This window comes from Bombina bombina, chromosome 7, assembly GCF_027579735.1.
Source record: "Bombina bombina isolate aBomBom1 chromosome 7, aBomBom1.pri, whole genome shotgun sequence".
Lineage (NCBI taxonomy): Eukaryota > Metazoa > Chordata > Amphibia > Anura > Bombinatoridae > Bombina > Bombina bombina.
The window spans coordinates 498410160-498436348 of record NC_069505.1 but is presented as its reverse complement, the minus strand read 5'-3'; the positions used below and the strand labels follow the sequence as shown (position 1 = coordinate 498436348).

Here is a 26189-nt window from a genome sequence, read left to right as displayed (position 1 = left end):
GGGGAGAGAGAGAGAGAGCGCAAAAGAGAGGGGGGAGAGAGAGGGAGGCAAGGGTTGGAAACGCGGTACCTAAAAAATTGGCCCATGTACACAGGCTTTAGGACTAGTGTATATATATATATATATATATATATATATATATATATATATATATATATATATATATATATATATATATATAAATCTCTGCAATATAATTTGCTTTATTTATTTTGTCCCCTTTTTCTGTAATTCCAATATGAAATGATGAGCTTTTCAGTTCCTGTTAGAAATGGAAGTGCAGAACACTGTTATATTCCACACAGCCATTGGCTGCTTACTCTAGTGACATATTTATAACTATCTCTAATTGGCCAGAGCAGAGAAGGTAACCTAAGTTACAACATGGCAGCTCCCATTGTTATATAAACACTAAAACTTTACACTTATTTTGTTAATATTTAAACAGCTAATGAAACTTTAAAAAACACATAATCTATGTGTTATTCTCAGACTTATTTTTGTTTGAATGCATCATTCAAACAAAAATATTTTATTTATTTAGGTCCAGATTACAAGTGGCTGGTTATTGCTTCTGAAAGCTCACAGTAGCAATCATTAATAATAAAATTAAAATTAAAGAACTCTGGGGTGAAGCCAAAATCGGGTGTAAAGATGCACATACCTAATGTCAAAAGACATCAAGGCACCTGCAATACATCCAATAACAGATAATACTTGTGCTCCCAAACCCATACATACAAGTTAAGCTGTTTACCATCATTCCTCATGACATTGGCCTGACAGCTCAAAACGACTGACAAATATATAGGCCCACCTATTAAATATGTATTACAACTTCTGGAATTTTGTTTAAAGAAAAACTACTTTAAATTCAAAAGATCATTCTTTCTCCAAACATCTGGCATGACAATGGGGTCAAATGTTGCCCCAGCCTATGCCAACATTTTTATGGCAAGTTTTGAGAGGGGAATATCTGTGGTCCAAGAATGTATCTCCTGTAATTTTTTACAGGAGATACATCGATGATATTTTACTAGTGTGGAGGGGTAATGAGAACAGCTTACAAGATTGGTTTAATCAATACAATACCAAAGTAAGGTTTAAAATGAACTACAGTATGACTTCCATTTAGTTACTTGATCTGCTTATCACCAAGATTTTGGCTACACCCCAGAGTTCTATTGACCCTAGAGTGGACCCTAATTTTTACACAATAGCTCCTTCTGAGTACCCATAATGGTTCTACATGTAACTACAACTTAGCTGTTCTTATTACAGGAGACACCTTTCTGCTTAATAACCCCTTATATGATATATACCAGTTCATTGAATTATAAAGTATGACATGGGTTCCTCTGTATCAATATTTCAAGTTTCATATGTGCTTTTTCCACAGTTTACTCTAAACTTTTATTGAGGCTCTGTTGTTTATTGCCAGTATTTGATTAGTATTTTTCTTTTTCTTTTTTTAATATTTTTTTATACATATACAACACTAAGGCCTAGATTTGGAGTTCGGCGGTAAAAGGGCTGTTAACGCTCCGCGGGCTTTTTTCTGGCCGCACCATAAAATTAACTCTGGTATCGAGAGTTCAAACAAATGCTGCGTTAGGCTCCAAAAAAGGAGCGTAGAGCATTTTTACCGCAAAAGCAACTCTCGATACCAGAGTTGCTTACGGACGCGGCCGGCCTCAAAAACGTGCTCGTGCACGATTCCCCCATAGGAAACAATGGGGCTGTTTGAGCTGAAAAAAAACCTAACACCTGCAAAAAAGCAGCGTTCAGCTCCTAACGCAGCCCCATTGTTTGCTATGGGGAAACACTTCCTACGTCTGCACCTAACACTCTAACATGTACCCCGAGTCTAAACACCCCTAGCCTTACACTTATTAACCCCTAATCTGCCGCCCCCGCTATCGCTGACCCCTGCATATTTTTTTAAACCCCTAATCTGCCGCTCCGTAAACCGCCGCCACCTACGTTATCCCTATGTACCCCTAATCTGCTACCCCTAACACCGCCGACCCCTATATTATATTTATTAACCCCTAACCTGCCCCCCACAACGTCGCCGACACCTGCCTACACTTATTAACCCCTAATCTGCCGAGCGGACCTGAGCGCTACTATAATAAAGTTATTAACCCCTAATCCGCCTCACTAACCCTATCATAAATAGTATTAACCCCTAATCTGCCCTCCCTAACATCGCCGACACCTAACTTCAATTATTAACCCCTAATCTTCCGATCGGAGCTCACCGCTATTCTAATAAATGGATTAACCCCTAAAGCTAAGTCTAACCCTAACACTAACACCCCCCTAAGTTAAATATAATATTTATCTAACGAAATAAATTAACTCTTATTAAATAACTTATTCCTATTTAAAGCTAAATACTTACCTGTAAAATAAATCCTAATATAGCTACAATATAAATTATAATTATATTATAGCTATTTTAGGATTAATATTTATTTTACAGGCAACTTTGTAATTATTTTAACCAGGTACAATAGCTATTAAATAGTTAAGAACTATTTAATAGCTAAAATAGTTAAAATAATTACAAAATTACCTGTAAAATAAATCCTAACCTAAGTTATAATTAAACCTAACACTACCCTATCAATAAAATAATTAATCAGATTGAGCTCGCATTCTATTGGCTGTTCCGATCAGCCAATAGAATGCGAGCTCAATCTGATTGGCTGATTGGATCAGCCAATCGGATTGAACTAGATTCTGATTGGCTGATTCCATCAGCCAATCAGAAAATTCCTACCTTAATTCCGATTGGCTGATAGAATCCTATCAGCCAATCGGAATTCGAGGGACGCCATCTTGGATGACGTCCCTTAAAGGAACAGTCATTCGTCGTTCAGTCGTCGGTCCGGATGGATGTTCCGCGCTGGAGGTCTTCAGGATCCTGCCGCTTCGCTCCGGATGGAAGAAGATCGAAGATGCCGCTTGGAGAAGATGTTTGCCGGTCCGGATGTCCTCTTCTTTCCGGATAGGAGGAAGACTTTGGAGCCTCTTCTGGACCGGATTATGGATCGCCAACCCCCGCTTGGGTTGGATGAAGATCTTGGAGCCAGGACGGATCGGTGATACCTGGATGGTGAAGACAAGGTAGGAAGATCTTCAGGGGCTTAGTGTTAGGTTTATTTAAGGGGGGTTTGGGTTAGATTAGGGGTATGTGGGTGGTGGGTTGTAATGTTGGGGGGGGGTATTGTATGGTTTTTTTTACAGGCAAAAGAGCTGAACTTCTTGGGGCATGCCCCGCAAAGGGCCCTGTTCAGGGCTGGTAAGGTAAAAGAGCTTGTAACTTTTTTAATTTAGAATAGGGTAGGGAATTTTTTATTTTGGGGGGCTTTGTTGTTTTATTAGGGGGCTTAGAGTAGGTGTAATTAGTTTAAAATTGTTGTAATATTTTTCTTATGTTTGTAAATATTTTTTTATTTTCTGTAACTTAGTTCTTTTTTATTTTTTGTACTTTAGCTAGTTTATTTAATTGTATTTATTTGTAGGAATTGTGTTTAATTAATTTATTGATAGTGTAGTGTTAGGTTAATTGTAGTTAATTGTAGGTAGTTTATTTAATTATTTTATTGATAGGGTAGTGTTAGGTTTAATTATAACTTAGGTTAGGATTTATTTTACAGGTAAATTTGTTATTATTTTAACTAGGTAACTATTAAATAGTTCTTAACTATTTAATAGCTATTTTACCTGGTTAAAATAAATACAAAGTTGCCTGTAAAATAAATATTAATCCTAAAATAGCTATAATATCATTATAATTTATGTTGTAGCTATATTATGATTTATTTTACAGGTAAGTATTTAGCTTTAAATAGGAATAATTTATTTAATAAGAGTTAATTTATTTCGTTAGATGTAAATTATATTTAAGTTAGGGGGGTGTTAGTGTTAGGGTTAGACTTAGCTTTAGGGGTTAATACATTTATTAGAATAGCGGTGAGCTCCGGTCGGCAGATTAGGGGTTAATAATTGAAGTTAGGTGTTGGCGATGTTAGGGAGGGCAGATTAGGGGTTAATACTATTTATGATAGGGTTAGTGAGGCGGGTTAGGGGTTAATAACTTTATTATAGTAGAGCTCAGGTCCGCTCGGCAGATTAGGGGTTAATAAGTGTAGGCAGGTGTCGGCGACGTTGAGGGGGGCAGATTAGGGGATAATAAATATAATATAGGGGTCGGCGATGTTAGGGCAGCAGATTAGGGGTACATAGGGATAACGTAGGTGGCGGCGATTTGCGGTCGGAAGATTAGGGGTTAATTATTTTAAGTAGCTGGCGGCGACGTTGTGGGGGGCAAGTTAGGGGTTAATAAATGTAATACAGGGGTCGGCGGGGTTAGGGGCAGCAGATTAGGGGTACATAAGTATAACGTAGGTGGCGGTCGGCAGATTAGGGGTTAAAAATTTTAATCGAGTGGCGGCGGTGTGGGGGGACCTCGGTTTAGGGGTACATAGGTAGTTTATGGGTGTTAGTGTACTTTAGGGTACAGTAGTTAAGAGCTTTATGAACCGGCGTTAGCCCAGAAAGCTCTTAACTCCTGCTATTTTCAGGCGGCTGGAATCTTGTCGTTAGAGCTCTAACGCTCACTTCAGAAACGACTCTAAATACCAGCGTTAGAAAGATCCCATTGAAAATATAGGCTACGCAAATGGCGTAGGGGGATCTGCGGTATGGAAAAGTCGCGGCTGAAAAGTGAGCGTTAGACCCTTTAATCACTGACTCCAAATACCAGCGGGCGGCCAAAACCAGCGTTAGGAGCCTCTAACGCTGGTTTTGACGGCTACCGCCGAACTCCAAATCTAGGCCTCAGTTTCTAGATACATATGTATCTCTACACACATGTATTTACCCCAATTTGTATGATTAATTAGCTCGTTCAGCCATTGATTTCTCCTTTGCTTCTGCTGTTAAAAAATATGTCTTTCATGCCCAATTCTCTGACATATCGTATATGTACTCAGTAGCTTTATTTACATTAAGTCACTTCAACATGCCCCACTTATGGTTTTGGGTACCAGTTTTCCATATACACACTGTTGTTTTGAAATGCCCCACTTCCAGTTTTGGTGGATGTGATGTCACTTACAGGAAAGCGCTTATTACTCATCTGGATTTTTTGCTTTAACGTTTATATGCAAGCTGAGTGATGACTTCCTTCACACATATGATCAAAGTTTGAATATGTTTATGTACACTAATGTTATATCACCGCTAGAGACTGGCTTATATGTTTAACTCCGGACCGGAAGTGACTTGTGGCACCACTTCTGGTTTGGCGATTTTACTCAGTGTTGTAATTAAGTTTGGCGCCTTCACACAGGGAGGAGGTAATCACTGTATAATTGTTTGCCTTATTTAAGAGGATGTTGTTCATCATTTGTTTTTTCTGTTGAAGGGGAGCAACATCCCCGAAACATTAATAAATTTGACACTGTTTGAGAAACCCTGGGACTTCACAGTTCATTGTTCAGTTAATATATATATATATATATATATATATATATATACCACTAGAAATTTTGGGGCCCCTGACTTAACCATTGATCAGGGCCCCCCCTCTCCTTTGACATGTGCAATTTTTGACCAAGTGACTAAAACGCATATGCACTTTATTCTTAAGTGTCTATTTAAACTTGGAAATGTTGTAAAGGTATAAACATACACAAACACAGACACACTCGTACACTGAAACATACACACACGCTCACACATAAGGATTCACATATAGACACTCTAGCAGACATGCAAAGAAACTCAGACACAGACACCCAAACAGACACTTAGCACTTGTTTACATTGACCTGACAAGTAATGAGGTAAACTACAGTTTTGTAAAAAAAAAAAAGGAGATTTAGAAAACAAAATATGGAGTTCTGATTATCTTTTTGTAAAGGAAGATGCCAACTAAATGATGACAACAGCATGCAGTGGCTGAAAGGAAGGGCCCTGAACTGCCTAAACAATAATTTAAAGGTTATATGGTAGATTGGTGACTTCCGGAAAGGTCTCATTAGTCTTAAAGTCTGTAGAAAGATGTGAATAATCAGTAGTAAGGTCAAAATGTCCTAAAAAGGAACAGACAATGGACACACACACACACACACAAACTCAAACTTGCACATACACCCAAGGAAACACCAACAGAGACAGCCTCAGAAAACACACAAAGACATACACACACACACACACAGAGACACCCACAGAAAACACAGAAAGACATACACACACCCTCACAGAGACACCCACAGAAAATACACACCCTCCCAGAGACATCCACAGAAAACACAGACATACATACAGACACACACCCTCACAGAGACATCCACAAAAAACACAGACATACACACCCACCCTCACAGAGGCATCCAGAGAAAATACACAAAGACAAACACACGCCCACCCTCACAGAGACACCCATAGAAAAAGCTGAAAGACATATGCACACACCCTCACAGACATCCACAGAAAATGCACAAATACATACACACCCACACTCACAGAGATACCAACAGAAAAAAAAAATACATACACACTCATAGAGACACAAACCAAAGCACAAAGACATAAACACAGACACCCACAGAAACACTCACAGGAGGAAACATTTATGCACCTTGCATCCCCTAAATCAACAGTGTGTGACATGCATGATAAAAAAAATGCAGAAATTAAGAGATCACTTTTTAAAGAATCATATTTGTAAATGTGCAATCAAAAATAATTATGTGAATTCAAAATTGTACAATAATGATCTGGGTAGATGGCTAGATGAAGAAAATTACTTTTAAAAGGTTGACATATGTTTGTTTCATATTTTCCCCATTTTCCTCAACCAAGAGCACCACTTCAAATATAGCGTACAAATGTTCCCATATGTCAGCTGTACTTGTGGATTTTGAAAATGCTGTACTCTATATGGTCTTGGTGGAACTATAAGCTGTGGTACTCATACCATTAGATCTGGTTAAATGCAGGATTTAAGCTTGTTGGTATGCATTTCAAAATTAAGTCAGCTGTAGAGTAAACTGAACAGTTTTAAGTTAACCTGTCTCATTTCCAACACTGAGCAATCTAAGTCTGAGAGTATAACATGTTATGCAGATGTAAAAATCTTAGATAAAATGCCTCCTTGTATCTGGAAAGTCCTTGCATAAAGGGGCAGTAAACTGGAATGTAATATATAATTTGTGTATTGAGGAGGAAACATTTCTGCATGGTTTTAAATATAGAATTTCTACAGCATTGTCAAATAATCATAAATACACTGCTGCTAAAAAAAAATGTGTTTTTATGGACCCCTGGCCCCACCATACAACAACTACCACACTGAAGTTACAATCTTAAATTGCACAAAGAAATAAAAAACATTTGCTAAGTAATTCCTACCTCCTCTGCAAATTAAAGTGATCAGCCGTTCTGACTCAGGCACACACTCTACAAACAAGTGCCAAGTCTGTCTCACACTGTGCATAGCAGTTTAGTGCACACTCAGAAATCCTCTCAAATGCTAATACTTTACTTCTTGTAATAACATTTCCCATGCTCAATTAGTACTCTGCTGTAGTACCCACTGGTGGCTGCCAAAATTAAAAAAAAAAAAATTTTTTTTTTTTTTTTTTTTTTAGTTCTTGCCTCATGGGGTCCCCCTAGCCCATTGGGCCCCTGACAGGAATCACCCATGTCACCCCCTGATGGCGGCCCTGTATATATATATATATATATATATATATATATATATATATATATATATACACACACACACAATAACACACACACATATATATATATATATATATATATATTTATCTGTATACACACATATTAACACATAAATATATATTATTTAAGTTTGCTGCCATCTTCTTTACTACTTATCGCCTTCACTGCTCTTAGGTTATGTGCAGTCTCTGAGGACATCCGAATGAGGCTCCTATTTGAGCCTATGGAAGCGCTCACAAGCTTAAATTCACATTGCTGTCAAATTGTAATACCAGCGCACATTAGCGTGCGCTGGTATTACTCAGTGGAGCGCAAATATCGATTTCACAAATCGATATTTAACTCTCCATTTGTAAACTGGTCCTTAGTGTTAAATGTTCCTTTAAGTCCTTTAAGTGTCCAGTATTTTTGTAGAGGTTTTACTGCACAGCCTGCTGAAATACTGGCCTGTCCAGCTTAATACGGGACACATGGAAACCCTAGGTGTATATAGCCCATGAGCTACCATGTGACCATTCCTGATGTAAACAATAGTCCGAGAGTAACCTACAATGAGATGGTATTAACATAGTATGCATTATTTAAGTATTATTTTTTTCAACAAACAAAAGTGTGGACCAGTAACAAGACCAACTATAAATAACAATTGAAAAAAGTGTTGCAAATTATTAAAAGTGTTGCAATAGGGGGCGGGGCTAACTGCTGAAGTGGATGGTCGCATCTTTGCAGAGCTCCTAGCTCTAGATGTATAGAATGGGGCTTATTTAACAGCTTTTACAGCCTGAATTTAATCTGAGGACTACCCCAAATATACAAGATACTCTAAAGCTGAGTCTGGGAGTCAATAGCAGACTTATTATAACCGATCTGACACTTCATCAGCCTATGCAGTGATCTGATAAGAAAAATAGATGTGGCGCTAAAGAGCTGGGTATATTAAAGGGTACAATAATTGTAAAAATGCACTATATATGTGCAAAATTGATGTATAATAATATTAATATGTGCAAAATTGATATATAGTAATAATAAAACAAATAAATAAAATAAGTTAATGCTGTCTAATTGATAATAGGATAATTATCAGGGAAATGGAGTAGGTCAAGTCTAAAGACTATGGATATAAAAGTTATAAATAAACTAAAAATAAACTATTTAAAGGTTTTCCCAATAAAGGTTAATTTAATTAAACACAATAGATATAAATACACATAATACAATAAACCACCGGTGGTATAAAAAAAGACACGAAAAAACAAATCAAAGCAGCAACAATGAGCCAATGATATAAATACAAAGGATATATAATGTCAAGTGAGCAGTAGTTCTGGTATAAATAATTGTCCCAATCACTTTCCTGTCGATGCGATAAAATAGGCTAAAAAAAGATATCCGTAGTGAAAGGCAATAAAGGCAGTATAGATAGTATATTGAAAACTATAGATCCAATAAATTGCAATGTCGGCGGTGTAAATGGAGTTCCAGTCTTTACCTTTAAATTTGCAGACCAACCATCCAGACGGACTTTCTCTCTAAGCCCCGACAGGGAACGAGAATCACCTGATTTAGGCGTCCGGGTCTTTCTGGCAGCGGTATTTTCCTCCTTCTGCGTGTGCCATAATAGAGATCGTCACGTGGACACAAACACCCAATCGGCTGAGGGGTTTCCCCTCTGACTGTCCCAATGCAGGAGTTTCAAAAAACACAGAGCGCTCTGGTAAATCAACGGGTGTTATAGGAATCCAAGTTCACAGAAAACATCTACCTATGCAGTTATCTGGTCTATTGAGGCCTAGAGTGGAGACTTTAGGCAAAACCTCTGACACCTTTTGCCGACACATTGAACATCATAGCTGTTTTATAGCTATTTATCGTCTAAAGCATAGCTGCATTGGAGATGGAGGAAACTCACAAGTCATTGCAAGCTGTACTACTGGACTTTGATCGCCAGCTAGACAGGTGCTTTTTTGACTTACATAGCACCCTAGAGGCAATGGCCTGGGAGGAGACAGATGAGAGACTTTGTGGCGTCGAGCCAAGAGACATGCTAATAGAGCAACTCCCGGATCATCGATCTGACAAACCGCAATGATGCCTAACACCTAACAGCTATAATTTCGATATTGGGGCCATACGGCAAGATACGGTCGACTTGCAACCATCTGACCATAATAGGGGTAAATACCTACAAACGGCAGCTGTCAGAAGCAACATAGTAAGGACGGAGAGGAATACACAGATCCTGATCCATTATCTATACCCTGAGCCGAAGCCTGCTACTAAAACCACGCAGAGGGAGTCCTACATGCTTTTGCCCCTTGACCGTGGAGGGGTGGCCGACTTCCGTAGTCGGGACCTGGAGCTCTTAGATCTTGCGCCTTCACAGGGAGGCCTTGCGCCATTGTTGTGGTGGGATAGCCTATTGCCCCAGGGTCTTGCTTCTTTGGTTGCTCCGCAGTTACAAGGAGGAGGACACGTAGATATGGAAGTCTCCGGTGTCGCTCTGGTGAGAATGCTGTTCCCGAGATTTGGTATTGGATGAAGTATCCTATCATCACCAATCTGAGGTGCCAGTCAGATAGCCAAGCTGGACCTTTCTCTTTGATGTTTTAAGAACTAGAGTACTCCTTTTGTAAATAGCCCTGTATAGTTTTACACTATAGAAAATCTTTGACAGGATGTGAGGACTGCCGCTCTCCTAGCAAGGTTCTGATCAAAAAGATGCTAAATCTCACCCCTATATTTCATACTATATATGCCGTTTATTTTGTTAATTAGATTATATGGGGTAGGTTTGATGAGTATGGTTCTCACCATATGTGCGTTGATGCATAGAGCTTTAGTTCACTTTTATTGTAATGCATTCCTCTTTCTCCTTTTTTTTTAACTTGTGTGTAGCTTTACCTCACTTGCCAGGCGCTCTGTTAGTTCTATTATTGTGTTTCACTCCACGTTTACTTAAACACATAGATGAGGATCTTCTAGGCTACATTATTTTTATTTTATGCATGACTGACACATGGGGGTTATATGTAGCTTACATTTTATCCACAGTCCATCATTATTATTATTGCTGACGGCGATTTCACTAATATTCGTTCTCATATTTCAGATGTTACGCTGGCTCATAAGAGGTTCTAACTTCCTCCCCTCAGCCGGCGAGGGTTGGAAAGGTTTGATAGCTCTATTATGTAACCCCCCCAAAGATATTTCCTCAGAACAGTTTTCCTGTCCCTCATCATAGTTAATTGTAAATTTGGGAAAAGGTCCTAATTATAGAAGTTCCAGCCAGTAGTTTGAGAGTTACAGTTATGTTATTTATGTCTCAGCATATAGTACAACCCTAGTTGAATGTTTTTTATATCATTTCTCCCAAAGCCTAAGGTCTCCTTATAATAATAACCCCTCCCCCCCCCCCCCCATACGCTAACATGAGCCTCTCAGTAGGCTACATCCAGTGTAGAACTTGAATGTTCTCTTTATTTTTATTGCTATTGCCTAATCAAATTATTGGCGTAAAGCCTTAAGCAGTGTTTACCCACTGTTGGATTTTCCTTATTGTTTATAAATAGGCCTGAAGGGTCATAAACTGGACTAACTAGATCTTCCAGTGTTACCTACATCAATTGGTCCAATAGTGACCGGCTAATTAGTCCTACAAAAGCTAATCTCCCTAAAATGTCATTATAGATCCCCGTAAGTTCACATTGATACCTTGATTGAGGTACATAAGTGACCTCATGCTTGTAGGGGAGAAAACTTTATAATTTTAAATTGAAAAAATAGAGGTCTCAATTCAACAGTTATTTTGGACTTTTGCATACATATCTGGCTCATCTTTATCATGTGTAATTTAGGATTTTTAAGAGTTTATTTTACCCTTGCTTTGTACTGTTCCTTGCATTGCATAATACCTTTCGATGATGTATTGATACTAATGACCTCAATAAAAATAATAAAAAAAAAGTGTTGCAATAGGGCTAGAGCCCTTAAATATGTCACTGTCATTGGTACACTTTGGTCTTTTCAGGGACAATATCCATAGACATGTCTCAGATATTAGTCCTAGTATGGCGTGAACCCTTAAACATGCTACTGTCATTAGTGCACATTGTTCCTAGGGGAGACTAAAGATTTCCATATAACATTTAAACCCTGCATTAAATTAAAGGGACAAACATTTTCATGATTCAGACAGACCATACATTTTTAAACAACTTTCTAATTTACTTCTGTTATCAATTTTGCTTCATTCTCATGGTATCCTTTAATGAAGGAACAACAATTCCCTACTGGGAGCTAGCAGAAAACTTTGGTAAGCCATTAAAGGGACATTAAACACTAAACTAATGATTGATAGAATGATGCATTCAAAGAAAAGATTATTCTGATAATAACATCTAGATGTATTTTTTTTAAGTTTCATTAGTCGTTTAAATATTGACTAAACAATTGTAAAGTTTTAGTTTCTATAAAACAATGGGAGCTACCCTGTTGTAACTTAGGTCTCTGCTGTGACCAATTAGGGACAGTTATAAATAGGTCACTAGAGTGTGCAGCCAATGGCTGTGTGGAATATAACAGTGTTCTGCCCTTCCATTTCTAACAGGAACTGAAAAGCTCACAATTTCAGAATGGAATTCCAGGAAAAGGGACAAAATAAATAATGAAAATATATTGCAGACTTGTTTTTATATATATGATTTATCATTTTATATTACCATCTCAAAGTGTTTATTGTCCCTTTAAGAAAATGCATATATGTGCAGCCACCAATGACCAGCTAGCTTTCAGCTCCTGAGCCTACCTTTTCAACAAAAGATACCATCTCAGTGTTTCTCAACCATGTTCCTCAAGTACTCTCAACAGGCCAAAATAATCAGCTAATCAGTAATCATGGTTACTAACCTGTTCTCACCCATAAGATGATTATTTCACCTGTGCATTGGTTCAACTATAATGAAAACTTGTCCTGTTGGGGGTATTGAGGACCATAGTTGAGATACAATGCTATAGCTGAATATTGAAAGTTTAATTTTGAGTTTACTTTCCCTTCAAAGATATTTCAGAATCTATAATAAAAACTCTGATTAATATAAAGCCCCTATTAAAGGGACAGTCAACACCAGAATTTTTGTTGTTTATAAAAATAAATAATCCCTTTATTACCCATTCCCCAGTTTTGCATAACCAACACAGTTATATAAATACACTTTATACCTCTGTGATTACCTTGTATCTAAGCATCTGCAAACTTCCACCCTTATTTCTGTTCTTTTGACAGACTTGCATTTTAGCCAATCAGTGCTCACTCCAGGGTAATTTCACGTGCATGAGCTTAATGTTATCTAAATGAAACACATGAACTAATACTCTCTAGTGGTCACAATGCATTCAGATTAGAGGCAGTCTTCAAGGTCTAAGAAATTAGCATATGAACCTCCTAGAATTATTGTTTAAAATTACATTCCCTATTTAAATCATGAAAGTTTTTTTGGACTTGACTGTCCCTTTAAATGTTATGATCAGAAGAGCAATTGATAAAAAAAAAAAGGAAAAAGTTTCTTTTGTGAACATTTTTAATATTCAAAACACATGTAATGAAGCCTCTTAGACGTACTTTTTTTTAAGTCCAGTTTACAATTCAGGCCATCCTAGGTAACCTGAGGCTGTACTGTATAGCTGTTTATTTGTCAAGGAAACGACTTATGTCCACTTTACATTACAGTTAGGGATGGGCGAATGTTTCTAAAAATTAGAAATTAAAAACTAATTTTGATACATTTGTTCGTTCAAATCGAATTTTGAATGTTTATATTACATTCTAACATTCTATTTTTGAATTTTTGCTTTCGAATTTTTCAATAAAATTTGAAAATATTTGTTCGGCTATTAAAATGTTTAGCTATGTATTCATTCAATTTTGAAATGTAATATTCGAATGTGACATTTGAATTTGAATGTAAGATTCAAATTCAAAATAGTATTTCTAGTCTACAACTGTGTTTAATTAATGTAATATTCGAATTCTACATTCGAATTTGAATGTCACATTCAAATTCGAAATAGTATGTCTAGTCTAATACTGTGTTTTTTAAATGTAATAATCGAATTTGAATGTGACATTCAAATTTAAATGTAACATTCAAATTCAAAATAGTATTTCTAGTCTAGTCTACAACTGTGTTTAATAAATGTAATATTCAAATTCGAAATAGTATTTCCAGTCTACAACTGTGTTTAATAAATGTAGTATTCAAATTTGAATGCTACATTCGAATTTGAATGTAACATTCAAATTCAAAATAGTATTTCTAGTCTAATACTGTGTTTTTTAAATATAATATTCAAATTCTAAATAGTATTTCTAGTCTACAATTGTGTTTAATAAATGTAATATTTGAATTTGAATGCTATGTTTGAATTTGAATACAGGGAGTGCAGAATTATTAGGCAAATTAGTATTTTGACCACATCATCCTCTTTATGCATGTTGTCTTACTCCAAGCTGTATAGGCTCGAAAGCCTACTACCAATTAAGCATATTAGGTGATGTGCATCTCTGTAATGAGAAGGGGTGTGGTCTAATGACATCAACACCCTATATCAGGTGTGCATAATTATTAGGCAACTTCCTTTCCTTTGGCAAAATGGGTCGAAAGAAGGACTTGACAGGCTCAGAAAAGTCAAAAATAGTGAGATATCTTGCAGAGGGATGCAGCACTCTTAAAATTGCAAAGCTTCTGAAGCGTGATCATCGAACAATCAAGCGTTTCATTCAAAATAGTCAACAGGGTTGCAAGAAGCGTGTGGAAAAACCAAGGCACAAAATAACTGCCCATGAACTGAGAAAAGTCAAGCGTGCAGCTGCCAAGATGCCACTTGCCACCAATTTGGCCATATTTCAGAGCTGCCACATCACTGGAGTGCCCAAAAGCACAAGGTGTGCAATACTCAGAGACATGGCCAAGGTAAGAAAGGCTGAAAGACGACCACCACTGAACAAGACACACAAGCTGAAACGTCAAGACTGGGCCAAGAAATATCTCAAGACTGATTTTTCTAAGGTTTTATGGACTGATGAAATGAGAGTGAGTCTTGATGGGCCAGATGGATTGGCCCGTGGCTGGATTGGTAAAGGGCAGAGAGCTCCAGTCCGACTCAGACGCCAGCAAGGTGGAGGTGGAGTACTGGTTTGGGCTGGTATCATCAAAGATGAGCTTGTGGGGCTTTTTCGGGTTGAGGATGGAGTCAAGCTCAACTCCCAGTCCTACTGCCAGTTTCTGGAAGACACCTTCTTCAAGCAGTGGTACAGGAAGAAGTCTGCATCCTTCAAGAAAAACATGATTTTCATGCAGGACAATGCTCCATCACACGCGTCCAATACTCCACAGCGTGGCTGGCAAGAAAGGGCATAAAAGAAGAAAATCTAATGACATGGCCTCCTTGTTCACCTGATCTGAACCCCATTGAGAACCTGTGGTCCATCATCAAATGTGAGATTTACAAGGAGGGAAAACAGTACACCTCTCTGAATAGTGTCTGGGAGGCTGTGGTTGCTGCTGCACGCAATGTTGATGGTGAACAGATCAAAACACTGACAGAATCCATGGATGGCAGGCTTTTGAGTGTCCTTGCAAAGAAAGGTGGCTATATTGGTCACTGATTTGTTTTTGTTTTGTTTTTGAATGTCAGAAATGTATATTTGTGAATGTTGAGATGTTATATTGGTTTCACTGGTAAAAATAAATAATTGAAATGGGTATATATTTGTTTTTTGTTAAGTTGCCTAATAATTATGCACAGTAATAGTCACCTGCACACACAGATATCCCCCTAAAATAGCTATAACTAAAAACAAACTAAAAACTACTTCCAAAACTATTCAGCTTTGATATTAATGAGTTTTTTGGGTTCATTGAGAACATGGTTGTTGTTCAATAATAAAATTAATCCTCAAAAATACAACTTGCCTAATAATTCTGCACTCCCTGTATAACATTCGAATTTGAAATAGTATTTCTAGTCTACAACTGTGTTTAATAAATATATTATTCAAATTCAAAATAGTATTTCTAGTCTACAACTATGTTTAATAAATGTAACATTCAAATTCAAAATAGTATTTTGAGTCTAATACTGTGTATTTTAAATGTAACATTCGAATTCTAAATAGTATTTCTAGTCTAAATACTGTATTTTATAAATGTAATATTCGAATGCCACGTTCGTATTCGAAGGTCACATTCGAATTCGAAAGTGACATTTGAAAACTGTAAATAACATTCGCTTATTAGAATTTTTAAGAATATTCGTTCTTATCAACATTCTATTATGTAAATCGAATTTCTACAATAACATTCGTTCTAACATTTGAATTCGAATATAAACACATTCGCCCATCCCTAATTACAATATGCTGTACTGGCTTTGTTACTTGCTACATGCAGTGGGGTTATGCTGCATGTAGCAAGTAACAAAGCCAGTACAGCATATTGTAATTAGGGATGGGCGAATGTGTTTATATTCGAAGGGACCTGAAACCAAAAGATTTTTTTCCGTGATTTAGAAAGAGAATGCAATTTTAAACAACTTTCCAATTTACTTCTATTATCTAGCTTGCTTCATTCTCTTGATATCATTTGTTAAAAACATATCTAAATAGGCTTAGTAGCTGCTGATTGGTGGCTGCACATAGATGCCTTGTATGATTGGCTCACCCATGTGCATTGCTATTTCTTAAACCAAGGATATCTATTAGGAAAGCAAAGCCTCTGTTTTTAACCACATTGTCATTACAAAGTGTGATTCTGATCACACTTTTAGTATCTAACCCCACTGTCTATAAAAAGCTGAAGTTATTTGATGATTTCTTCTACTCCTTTCAGAATTTCCATCGCTTTAGGGTTTACATAGCTTAGATCTGATGGAATAGATCAGATAGAACAATCTAATAGATCTGGTTGCCAAGCTAATAGATCTTGTTGGCTAACCTAATAGATCTGATAAATCTTGTTGGCTAATCTGACAAATCTGATATTTTGGGTTTCATATCCCTTTTACCCTTTGAGTGCTAAGCTGTTTTAAGTTTTTTTTTATTTTTTTAAATATTTTTTTTAAAACTTTTTTTCCCCAAGATCCCTAAGACTTACACTGTTGGAAAGGTTAGGTGATTACCTTTCCAATGGTGGGTCTTGGGGGCCTGTAGCTGCGTGAGATACAGGCTTCTAAGCAGCATGCTCCCTTTTCCTATACTTAACATTGTCATTTTGCTAATAGAGTTGCACGGTGATGTCACCACGCAAAACAGGAAGCTACGGCAATGCCTGTCACTATACAGGCACAATTGCCGGGGTAGAAGCGGGTGGGAGCACTCAAATCTCCATCAAGGTGGGAGAGTGCTAGCAACGGCTCTGAGCCGTCATTAGCACCAGAGTGGGAAACTCTGCAAAGACTAAGAGCCGTCGTAAAGGGTTAAACTTGTTAGATATCTATCTAAAAAAATGATCATTTATATAGGCATTAAAATCTACCCTTTAAAATGAAGAGATCTGGTGATATGTCCTCTGATTGGCTATGTAGCTATATATATAAAAAAAAAAAATCAAACATCTTTGAGGCTGGTTTTTAACCCCTTCATGCTTCGATATAAACATTTGCTTGAAAAAGGATGCAATCACGTGATTTCAAGGTTGGGATTGCCTCATGGGGGATGGCTACGCTGATAGGCACACCCCCAGGTCCGATTTTTCATTTCCAGAAAGGAGGAGACTGCTGAGCGCCATATAAGGTAGGATGTTCCATTCAACACTGTTAGGACAGCATGGGACATCCCAAGGGCGTGAAGGAGTTAAACATTCCATAGAAGAAGCATGCATTTTAAAATATCTCTTCTCTTTTTAACTGGGGAGGATAGGCAAAGGTATTCAAAGTATAAGAGTGCTAGGCCCAAACTAGGCCTAGTTTCCATTGAGGTGTTAAATTGTTGCAACTGATGATAAAAACCATTTATCTCCATTAAAGTCTATAGAGATTTTTTTAAGTTACCACCAGTTTTCAAAATTTTCCACCGCAATGAAAACTAGACCTTAGTATCTTAGGAATTAATGTGTGTCATTGCACAGTTAGGCCTAGTTTCCATTGAGGTGGTAAATTGTGGAAACCGGTGATAAAAACATTTATCTCCGTTAAAGTCTATGGAGATTTTTTTATGTTTCCACCAGTTTCCAAAGTTTACCACCTCAATGGAAACTAGGCCTTAGGTTTTACTGTTTTACTTCACAAAATCTATGTATAAAAAGTCAAAAATGTTTTAAAATCTGTTAAAAGGATTAATGCATATTGACCAATACTGATATAATATAAAAGCACAAATCTCCTAGTTGGTATCAGACTGACCTTTGATAATGACTGTGGCAGTTCTTGCATATCAAGCTGTAATATGTTCCCCAGTAGAGGCAGCGGCTTGTGCCCAGGTGGCATTCCCTGCAGCTTTTTGTTCCTTATCCGCATTATATAAAATATCAGAAAAGTAAGGCAGAAGATCAAAAATAATGTTCCAGTTCCTGAGAGATCCATTGTGAAGTTATAAACTCTGTAAATGAGAAAAAGGAGTATCCAAAATATCATTTTAAAATGTCCTAGCGGGGGTTAAGCCATAAACATGTCACTGTCATGTACACTTTAGTCCTAGCAGGAACTGATCCCATAAACATGTCACTGTCATTTGTAGACTTTGGACCTAGCAGGAACGTGTGACGGACCAGCGGCATATACCAGCCTAAAGGGTTGATCTGGTGGTCTAACTCTGGGCAGGCTGTGCCACAGATCCTTCCCTTTCCCCTCCACCCTGTCATCAGGGAGTCGGGACAGTTATGGATACCAGGCTGCAAAGACAATCCCTTCACCAGTTTGAATATTATGTTTCCCACAAGTTCCCCTTGTTTGTTGCAGTAACTGAACTTTGCCCTAAAAGAGCTGATTGCTACCCCGTTTAATCCCTTTCCACCTGGCCGAAAAGCTGTCTTGCTGATCTCCCACATGTGAACGAGAGGCTGACTATTAGCATTCAGATGCAGTCTACAGCCACGCTTTATATTTTCACCTATAATTTGGCCAGTATGTTTGATTCATAAAGACTCTACTGTGCTTGTGAATTATCTCAACTCATGGTCGTTTCTCACTAATTCATTCCTCACTATTAATTTCTCACTATTTTCAGGTTTTCTTTTGCGCATATGTCAGGATGGTCTGTTACATTAATGTTTTTATATATAGTCAAAACTAGAGTGTGCAATTTATAAAACCTTTCCAATTTACTTCCATTTTCAAATTGTGCACAATCTTTTTATATGTAGATTTTGTGAGGCACCAGTTCATACTGAACATGTTCAAAATTTAAAAGTGTATAGGTACAGTATGTGTATTTTGTTATTAGCTTATGGAAAGACTTGCCAGCCCTCCCTTATATTAAGGGATCTCCATTATTTGCCAAAATGTTTTTTTTACAGTCTTCCAAGCTTCCTTATTTATCTGCTCTTAGAACATTCTTTTCTGTTACTTTCCTCTTGTCACAAGAAGGCAGGATCCAGCTTGTATGAAATAAAATCCAAGGTTTATTAGGCATAATTAAAACGCCATGTAGGCTTGACAGTACAGCATAAAACAAGAAGAGGTGTGTGAGCATGGCACCAACGGCTTACATGTTTCGGCACTCAGCCGTAATCATAGCCATGATTTCTCTTGTAACAGAGGAAGAAATCTTCATACTCCTGTCTTCCACTCATCTCACAACCTCTTGACCATATTCCATCGCAACTTCTTCCTTATCTCTCTACTTCTCTAACTCCTGCCCTAACTCATCTCTTTAACCATTCCACTGGCACATTCCCTGATACATTCAAGCATGGGTCAATCACACCAATCGTAAAAAAAAAAGCCCTCGCTCAACCCCTCCCCCCCCTCAACTATCTCCTTATTTTCCCTTTGCCTCCAAATTATTGCAATGACTTGTCTATAATCACCTCATTCAATTTCTCTCAACGAACTACTTACCTGATTCCATACAATATGGTTTCCACACTAAACAGAAACCACTCTTACTAAACTAACAAATGAGCTGCTCTCCGCTAAACCAAAGGACACTACTACTTACTATTTCTTCTGGATCTATCTTCTGTTTTCAACACAGTTGACCATCCACTCCTCTTACAAATCCTAAAAAAAAATAGCATTCTTTTGGCATCCCGAGAAATAGCCCTCTCCTGGTTTGATTCCTATCTCGAAAACTGCTTGTTTGCACTTTTCTTTATCAGAATATCCTCTGATCCTTTGTTTCTAAGTTGGGTCCCTTGCTTTTTTCTCTCTACACTTCCTCCCTTGGAAACTTATCTTCCTCTGGGCTCTAGTTACAGTTATATGTTAACTTAATCTATGTTTCCTCTTTTTTTATATTTCTCCCTCAATCATACTACTACTTAACCATATTACCAACTGTCTCTCAGCAATTTCCTCTTGGATGTCCTAGCACTACCTCCAACTCAATCTGTCTAAAATTGAGCTGATTCTTATTCACCCCCCACTTTGAGACATCCGACACCTGAAATTTCTCTTATAGAGACTCTATTCTCAACACCTCACCCTGGTCCACTGTCTTAGGGTCACATTTGACTCTGAATTTACATTCACTCCAATTATACAAGCGCTCACCAAATACTGTCATGCACACATGCACAACATTTCCAGAATCCGAACTTTATGCAAGAAACTGACAAAATGAGGGAATTAATTTATATTTTTGTACTCATTGTCTACTGCAATCTACTTCTAAATGACCTTCCCAAACACCACCTCTCTCCCATCCAATCTATTATGAATACTTAAATTAGACTCATCCATCCAAGTCGCTGATCTACATCAGCTGCTCTGTTTTGCCAGTCTGTAAACTGGCTCCTCCTACACTCTCTAGATCAGGGTTCTTAAAAAAAAAAATTCCCAAGACCCAGTGCCCTGATATACCACATACCTTTGTGACCCTATTTTTATGCTTGGTCTGAAGTAATATACAAGATAGTTGCAATTCTTTGCAAAGTGACTAAAATTTGTGCATACTTTATTCCTGATTGTAGTAAAACTTGAACGTGTTGTAAAATGTAATAACACAAACACATTCTCATACAATAAACACACCACTTAAACTCTCATACACCACAAACACACTCCTACAACACACTCTCCTACAACACACACAACACACTCTCCTACAACTCATACACACACTCTCGCACACCGCAAACACTCTCGCACACAGTTGCGACCCAGTAAACATGGTGTTGCGACCCAGTAATGGTTCCCGACCCATGGTTTGAAGAACCCTGCTCTAGATGATGGTGATAATAATCCATTGTTTTTACAACATGTAAAATCTTCCTTCTAGTTAATAATTTTGATATTTCTGACAATTTAAGGCCAGATTACAAGTGAGGCGCTATTTAACGTTCCAGCGTTAACTGCGCTAGAAGTAAGCTTTTTGCGCTCATTGGGTTGCGCTTGTATTATGAGTTGACCGACAAGCGCAAAAAGTAGAACTTAAAATGTTGCGTGCATGCTTACATATTCCCACATAGAAGTCAATGAAGTAAAAAAAATGGATAAATATCACGCTACTCATGCGCAATTCTGATCACATATTCTCAAGTGCGCTAACCTGACATGAAAATATGAATACTTCACATTCCAATAAATATTTCTACAGATATCTGATGGTATTTTGATACAACATATATCTATATCTACTGAATATCTATTATATATATTCTGATGAAGTGCATGTGCGAAACGCGTCAAGTGTTAAGTTTGTGTTTTCGCATATGCACTTGCATTGTTCAATAAACCACCTTTGAACCAGTATTTTGGGACTTGAATCAGCCTCCTTTTTGTTCTCCTTCGGGGGATCTTCTACTACTATATACAGCGGCTGGATACCACTTTGGCTGTTCGTAGCCCACAGCCTGGTCTCTGTCACTAGGAGCCTCCTACCTCTACTTGCCTTTGGGATCCAGCGGACCTTCTGTGCAACGGCGCACAGACCTCTGATGTCAGAGTACTGCCCACTGTGGACGGCGTGTAGGATCGACGCGACATTCCCTGCTGACAGGACTGGTTAGCATTGCCTGTCCAGGAACATCGGTGGAAGTTATACGGTGGTGACATCGACACGAACTGTTCTAACTTACCCAAAAGGTACTTTTGTTTACTCACACCTGGTTGTGTCAAGGCTCCTAGGTACTACAGTGGGATCAAACACAGCACTGGCCACGTTTACTGCTTACTCTGACTATACTGGGATCCCTTTACAGCTTTCATGCTGTCTCATTACATTACACTCAGCATAAGCACGGGACTCTGCATAGTTACTAAACTTGAACCAGTATACGGTATTTGAACTTTCATCTTTACTTTGGAACGTTCCTGTCTAGCTAAAGTGCGGAACTTTTTACAGTTACCTATTTCGAACCATTATTTGGCATCGGAACTGTCAATACTACTCTGGATCTTTCCACAGTGACCATTGTTGTCTGTGTTACCCATTTGCTAATAACCCTTGTTTTCTTCTTGATATATATGAATTCACGGAATTGCAGAAAGTTGTTGAATGTATTAATCTAGACTGTGTGAATCAAAATGATTTGGATGAAGAATTTTATTGTACCAAAGTGTATCAAATTGTAAAATAAAGTTTTTTTCAGTAACTACGGTATAATTTGTCAATTTTCTATGTGAAATTTGTTTATTACTTAGTCTCCGTTATTTTCTTCAACAGAAAGTTGGCAACCTTACTGATGGCTGTTACGTGATACATAGGTCAGGGAAATAGTAACTTCAAAATTTGTCAGGAAAAATCTACTACTCATGTGAAATTTAGACATAGGCCCTGATTATCTAAAGGCTTGAGAGATTTTCCTACGAAATCTCGCCAGTACTATGAACCCCCTGGTGTAATATTTCAAAGGCAGTTTCTTTATTATCAAATGTGTTTTGTTCTCTTGGCATTCTTTGTTTAAAGCTTAACCTAGGTAGGCTCATATGCTAATTTGTAAGCCCTAATGAGTCAGCACTGCTGAGGTTAAAATGCATGTCTGTCAAAAGAACTGATATAAGGTGCAGTCTTAGATAATAGGTAATCACAGAGGTAAAAGGTATATTAATATAACCGTGTTGTTTATGTAAAACTAGGGAATGGATAATAAAGGGATTATCTATAATTTTAAACAATAAAAAATTGCGGATTAGACTATCCCTTTAAACATCACAAAGTGCAAAATTACGTACTCAGGAAATAGAAAAACAAAGGCTAATGACGGACTCAGTGATACTTTTTTGACTGTTACAAAATAGGAACAGGACTTGGGAATTATTATTTCATATGATTTGAAATTCGGTAAACAATATAGTATCGCAGCAAGTTAGGACAGTAGAATGTTTGGTTATATGGGTGTAGATATTTGCAGCAGGAATAGTAAGGTTTTAAAGGTTTTAAAGCCACTTTACAAATCACTAGTTATGGCCTCCAGAACTGAACACACTATGGCCTCGATTTATCAAGCCCTTCTCTTTTCTATGACTGCCGGTTCTCACAAGAGAACCAGCAGTCAAGATTTATAAAACAGCAGTCATGAGACCGCTGCTTCCCTACCATCTTCTCCACCTCTTAGGTGGAGAAATTCAATCTCCCCGGTTTCGTCCACACTTTAATGACCAGCGACGTACCCTGTACATAGCTGGTCTTTCTATGAGGCTTGATTGAGTTTATAATAGAGCGGTCTTGCCGCTGCCAGCCATCAAACCAAAGGGACAGTCTAGTGAAAATTAGACTTTTATGATTGAAATAGAGCATACAATTTCAAACAACTTTCCAATTTACTTTTATCACCAAATTTGCTTTGTTTTCTTGGTATTCTTTGTTAAAAGCTAAACCTAGGTAGGCTTATATGCTAATTTCGAAGGCCTTAAAAGATGACTCTTATCTTATAATTTTGACAGTTTTGCACAACTAGAAAGGGCTAGTTCATGTGTGCCATATAGATAATATTGTGCCCACTCCCATGGAGTTATTTAAGATTGGCTAAATGCATGTCTGTCAAACGAATTTATTTAAGGGGCAGTCTGCAGAGGCTTAGACACAATGTAATCACAGAGGTAAAAATGATATTAATATATTAGTGTTGGTTATGCAAAACTGGGGAATAGGTAATAAAGTGATTATCTTTTTAAACAATACAATTTTTGGAGTAGACTGTCCCTTTAACAACTATTGATGTACAGGGTATGCCATGGTCGTTAAGGGGTTAAGATAATTTCTTGAGGGAATTCCCTGTGTCAGTGTAGTTTTTCACAACTGACACAGCAAAGTTTTGATCATGTTATTGAATTGTATTTGTATTATACATTTACTGAATCTACATTATTTAACATATTGATGGCCTTTTTGGGATGTTGTTAGCGCATAGAATGAGTTCTACTATAAAGGATAAGAGGCGAGCTGTTACATGATAAATTCTTCTCCATTGATTATAATAGATGTAACTCACAGCTCCCAGATGTGGTGAGAGGTGCGTACAAACATTTTTTGAATTTCGCAAATATTCAGTTTTTATAATGATGCATGTTTTTTTTCCCCATGTGATATTAAGTTCATGACCAGGTTTTATTGAATCTATTTAAAGTCTCAAGTCTACTTTGGTCCCAGGAGACAATTAAACACTTCAAGATTGTAATATAAAATGTTAAAGGGACACTGAACCCAATTTTTTTCTTTTGTGATTCAGATAGAGCATGCAATTTTAAGCAACTTTCTAATTTACTCATATTCTCACATTTTCTTCGTTATCTTGGAATCTTTATTTGAAAAAGAAGGCATCTAAGCTTTTTTTTGGGTTCAGGACGCTGGACAGCACTTTTTTTATTGGTGGATGAATTTATCCACCAATCAGCAAGAACAACAAAAGTTGTTCACCAAAAATGGGCCGGCATCTAAACTTACATTCTTGCATTTCAAATAAAGATACCAAGAGAATGAAGAACATTTGATAATAGGAGTAAATTAGAAAATTGCTTAAAATGTCATGCTCTATCTGAATCACGAAAAAAATAATTGGGTTCAGTGTCCCTTTATATTATAGTCAGTAAGACAACTGTGCTATTTATTCTGAAATGTATTTTGCCTCATTTCATTCTATTTAAGTCTCACAGCTCAAGCCTAACCCTGCTACATATATGTCCCTAATTTGCTTCAGCAGAGATCTGATTAAGAAACAAAATGGTTATCTTGCTAAAATAATAGTGGTGGCTAGCTGTGTCTACTCTAGTAACAAGTCCTGATTTACTCCAGATAAGGTCGGTGGAGCAGGTGGTAATAACGGATTCTGAAAATTTTCCAAGTCACCCAGTATGTTTATTGCAAGACTTCAGAAACATCTTTATTACAAAAGTTATACTGTCCCTTTAAATTTCCTCTTTTCTCTTCCTTACTCCTCCCCATAGCACTAGGTAAAGCACTGAATATGAAGAATAGAAAGTATTGTAATTTCAGGTGTATTCTATCCCTTTAAATCTCTTTTTCTCTCCCTTGCCCCTCCCCCATAGCACTAGGGAGAGCACTGAGTATGAAGAATAGCAAGTATTGTAATTTCAGGTGTATACTGTCCCTTTAAATCTCTTTTCTCTGCCTCCCCATAGCACTAGGGAGGGCACTGAATATGAAGAAAAGCAAGTACTGTAATTTCCGGCCAGCTGACAGCTTTATGTTTCGGGAAAGCTACAGCTAGGAAGGGGTGTGCACAGACGCTCACAGAAGCCCTTGTATTTCTAATACTAAACTCAAAACCTGTTAATGTAATCATTTAAATGCTGTTATAATAATGATCTGTCTGTTAATCACAAACTCCTCTTTCTTTACTTTTTATCTGCACTTTTTTATTCTTGCTCATTTCTTTATTTTACCTTCTCTTCTCCAGCATAACCCCCCAGCCACTTACCTGTATTTTCTCACCATTCACAACCCCTTTTCTTTCACATTTCACTCTCTCTCCTACTCACCCCTTTCCCAGTCTGTGCAGTTCTGTTTGTTTTCCTGTGTTCCCTGCTGGTTTCGCCTTAACTAATCACACACACACCCCTCCCTATCTGCATGTGCTTTGTACAGATTTGCTCTAGTTATACCATAACAAGTTGACACTTTTATTTTATTTTTTGGAAATAACTCTATTCAGTAAACATGCACACAAAGTATAACACAATTGTATTTGTCTTTAAAAAGAAAATTATTTTTTTTGTTACAGGAAGAATCATATTAGTAATAAATTACTCACTAAACACATTTACTATCTAAGCTGTCTTGCAAGAAGATCTCACCTATTGCTTTTCAA

The 26189-nt window shown here is 37.4% G+C and overlaps 1 protein-coding gene across 1 annotated transcript in view; it reads right to left on the bottom strand.

Moving 5' to 3' along the window:
• LOC128666867 (cytochrome P450 2C23) overlaps positions 1-25900 on the bottom strand; it is an 85838-nt gene extending 59938 nt beyond the window's left edge. The window contains exons 1-2 of the mRNA XM_053721671.1: positions 25861-25900; positions 18163-18358 (exon numbers count right to left, since the gene is read on the bottom strand). Of these exons, the coding sequence (XP_053577646.1) occupies positions 18163-18342 (180 nt within the window). The 5' untranslated portion in view covers positions 18343-18358; positions 25861-25900. The remainder of the gene's footprint in view (positions 1-18162; positions 18359-25860) is intronic.
• Positions 25901-26189: the final 289 nt, after the last annotated feature.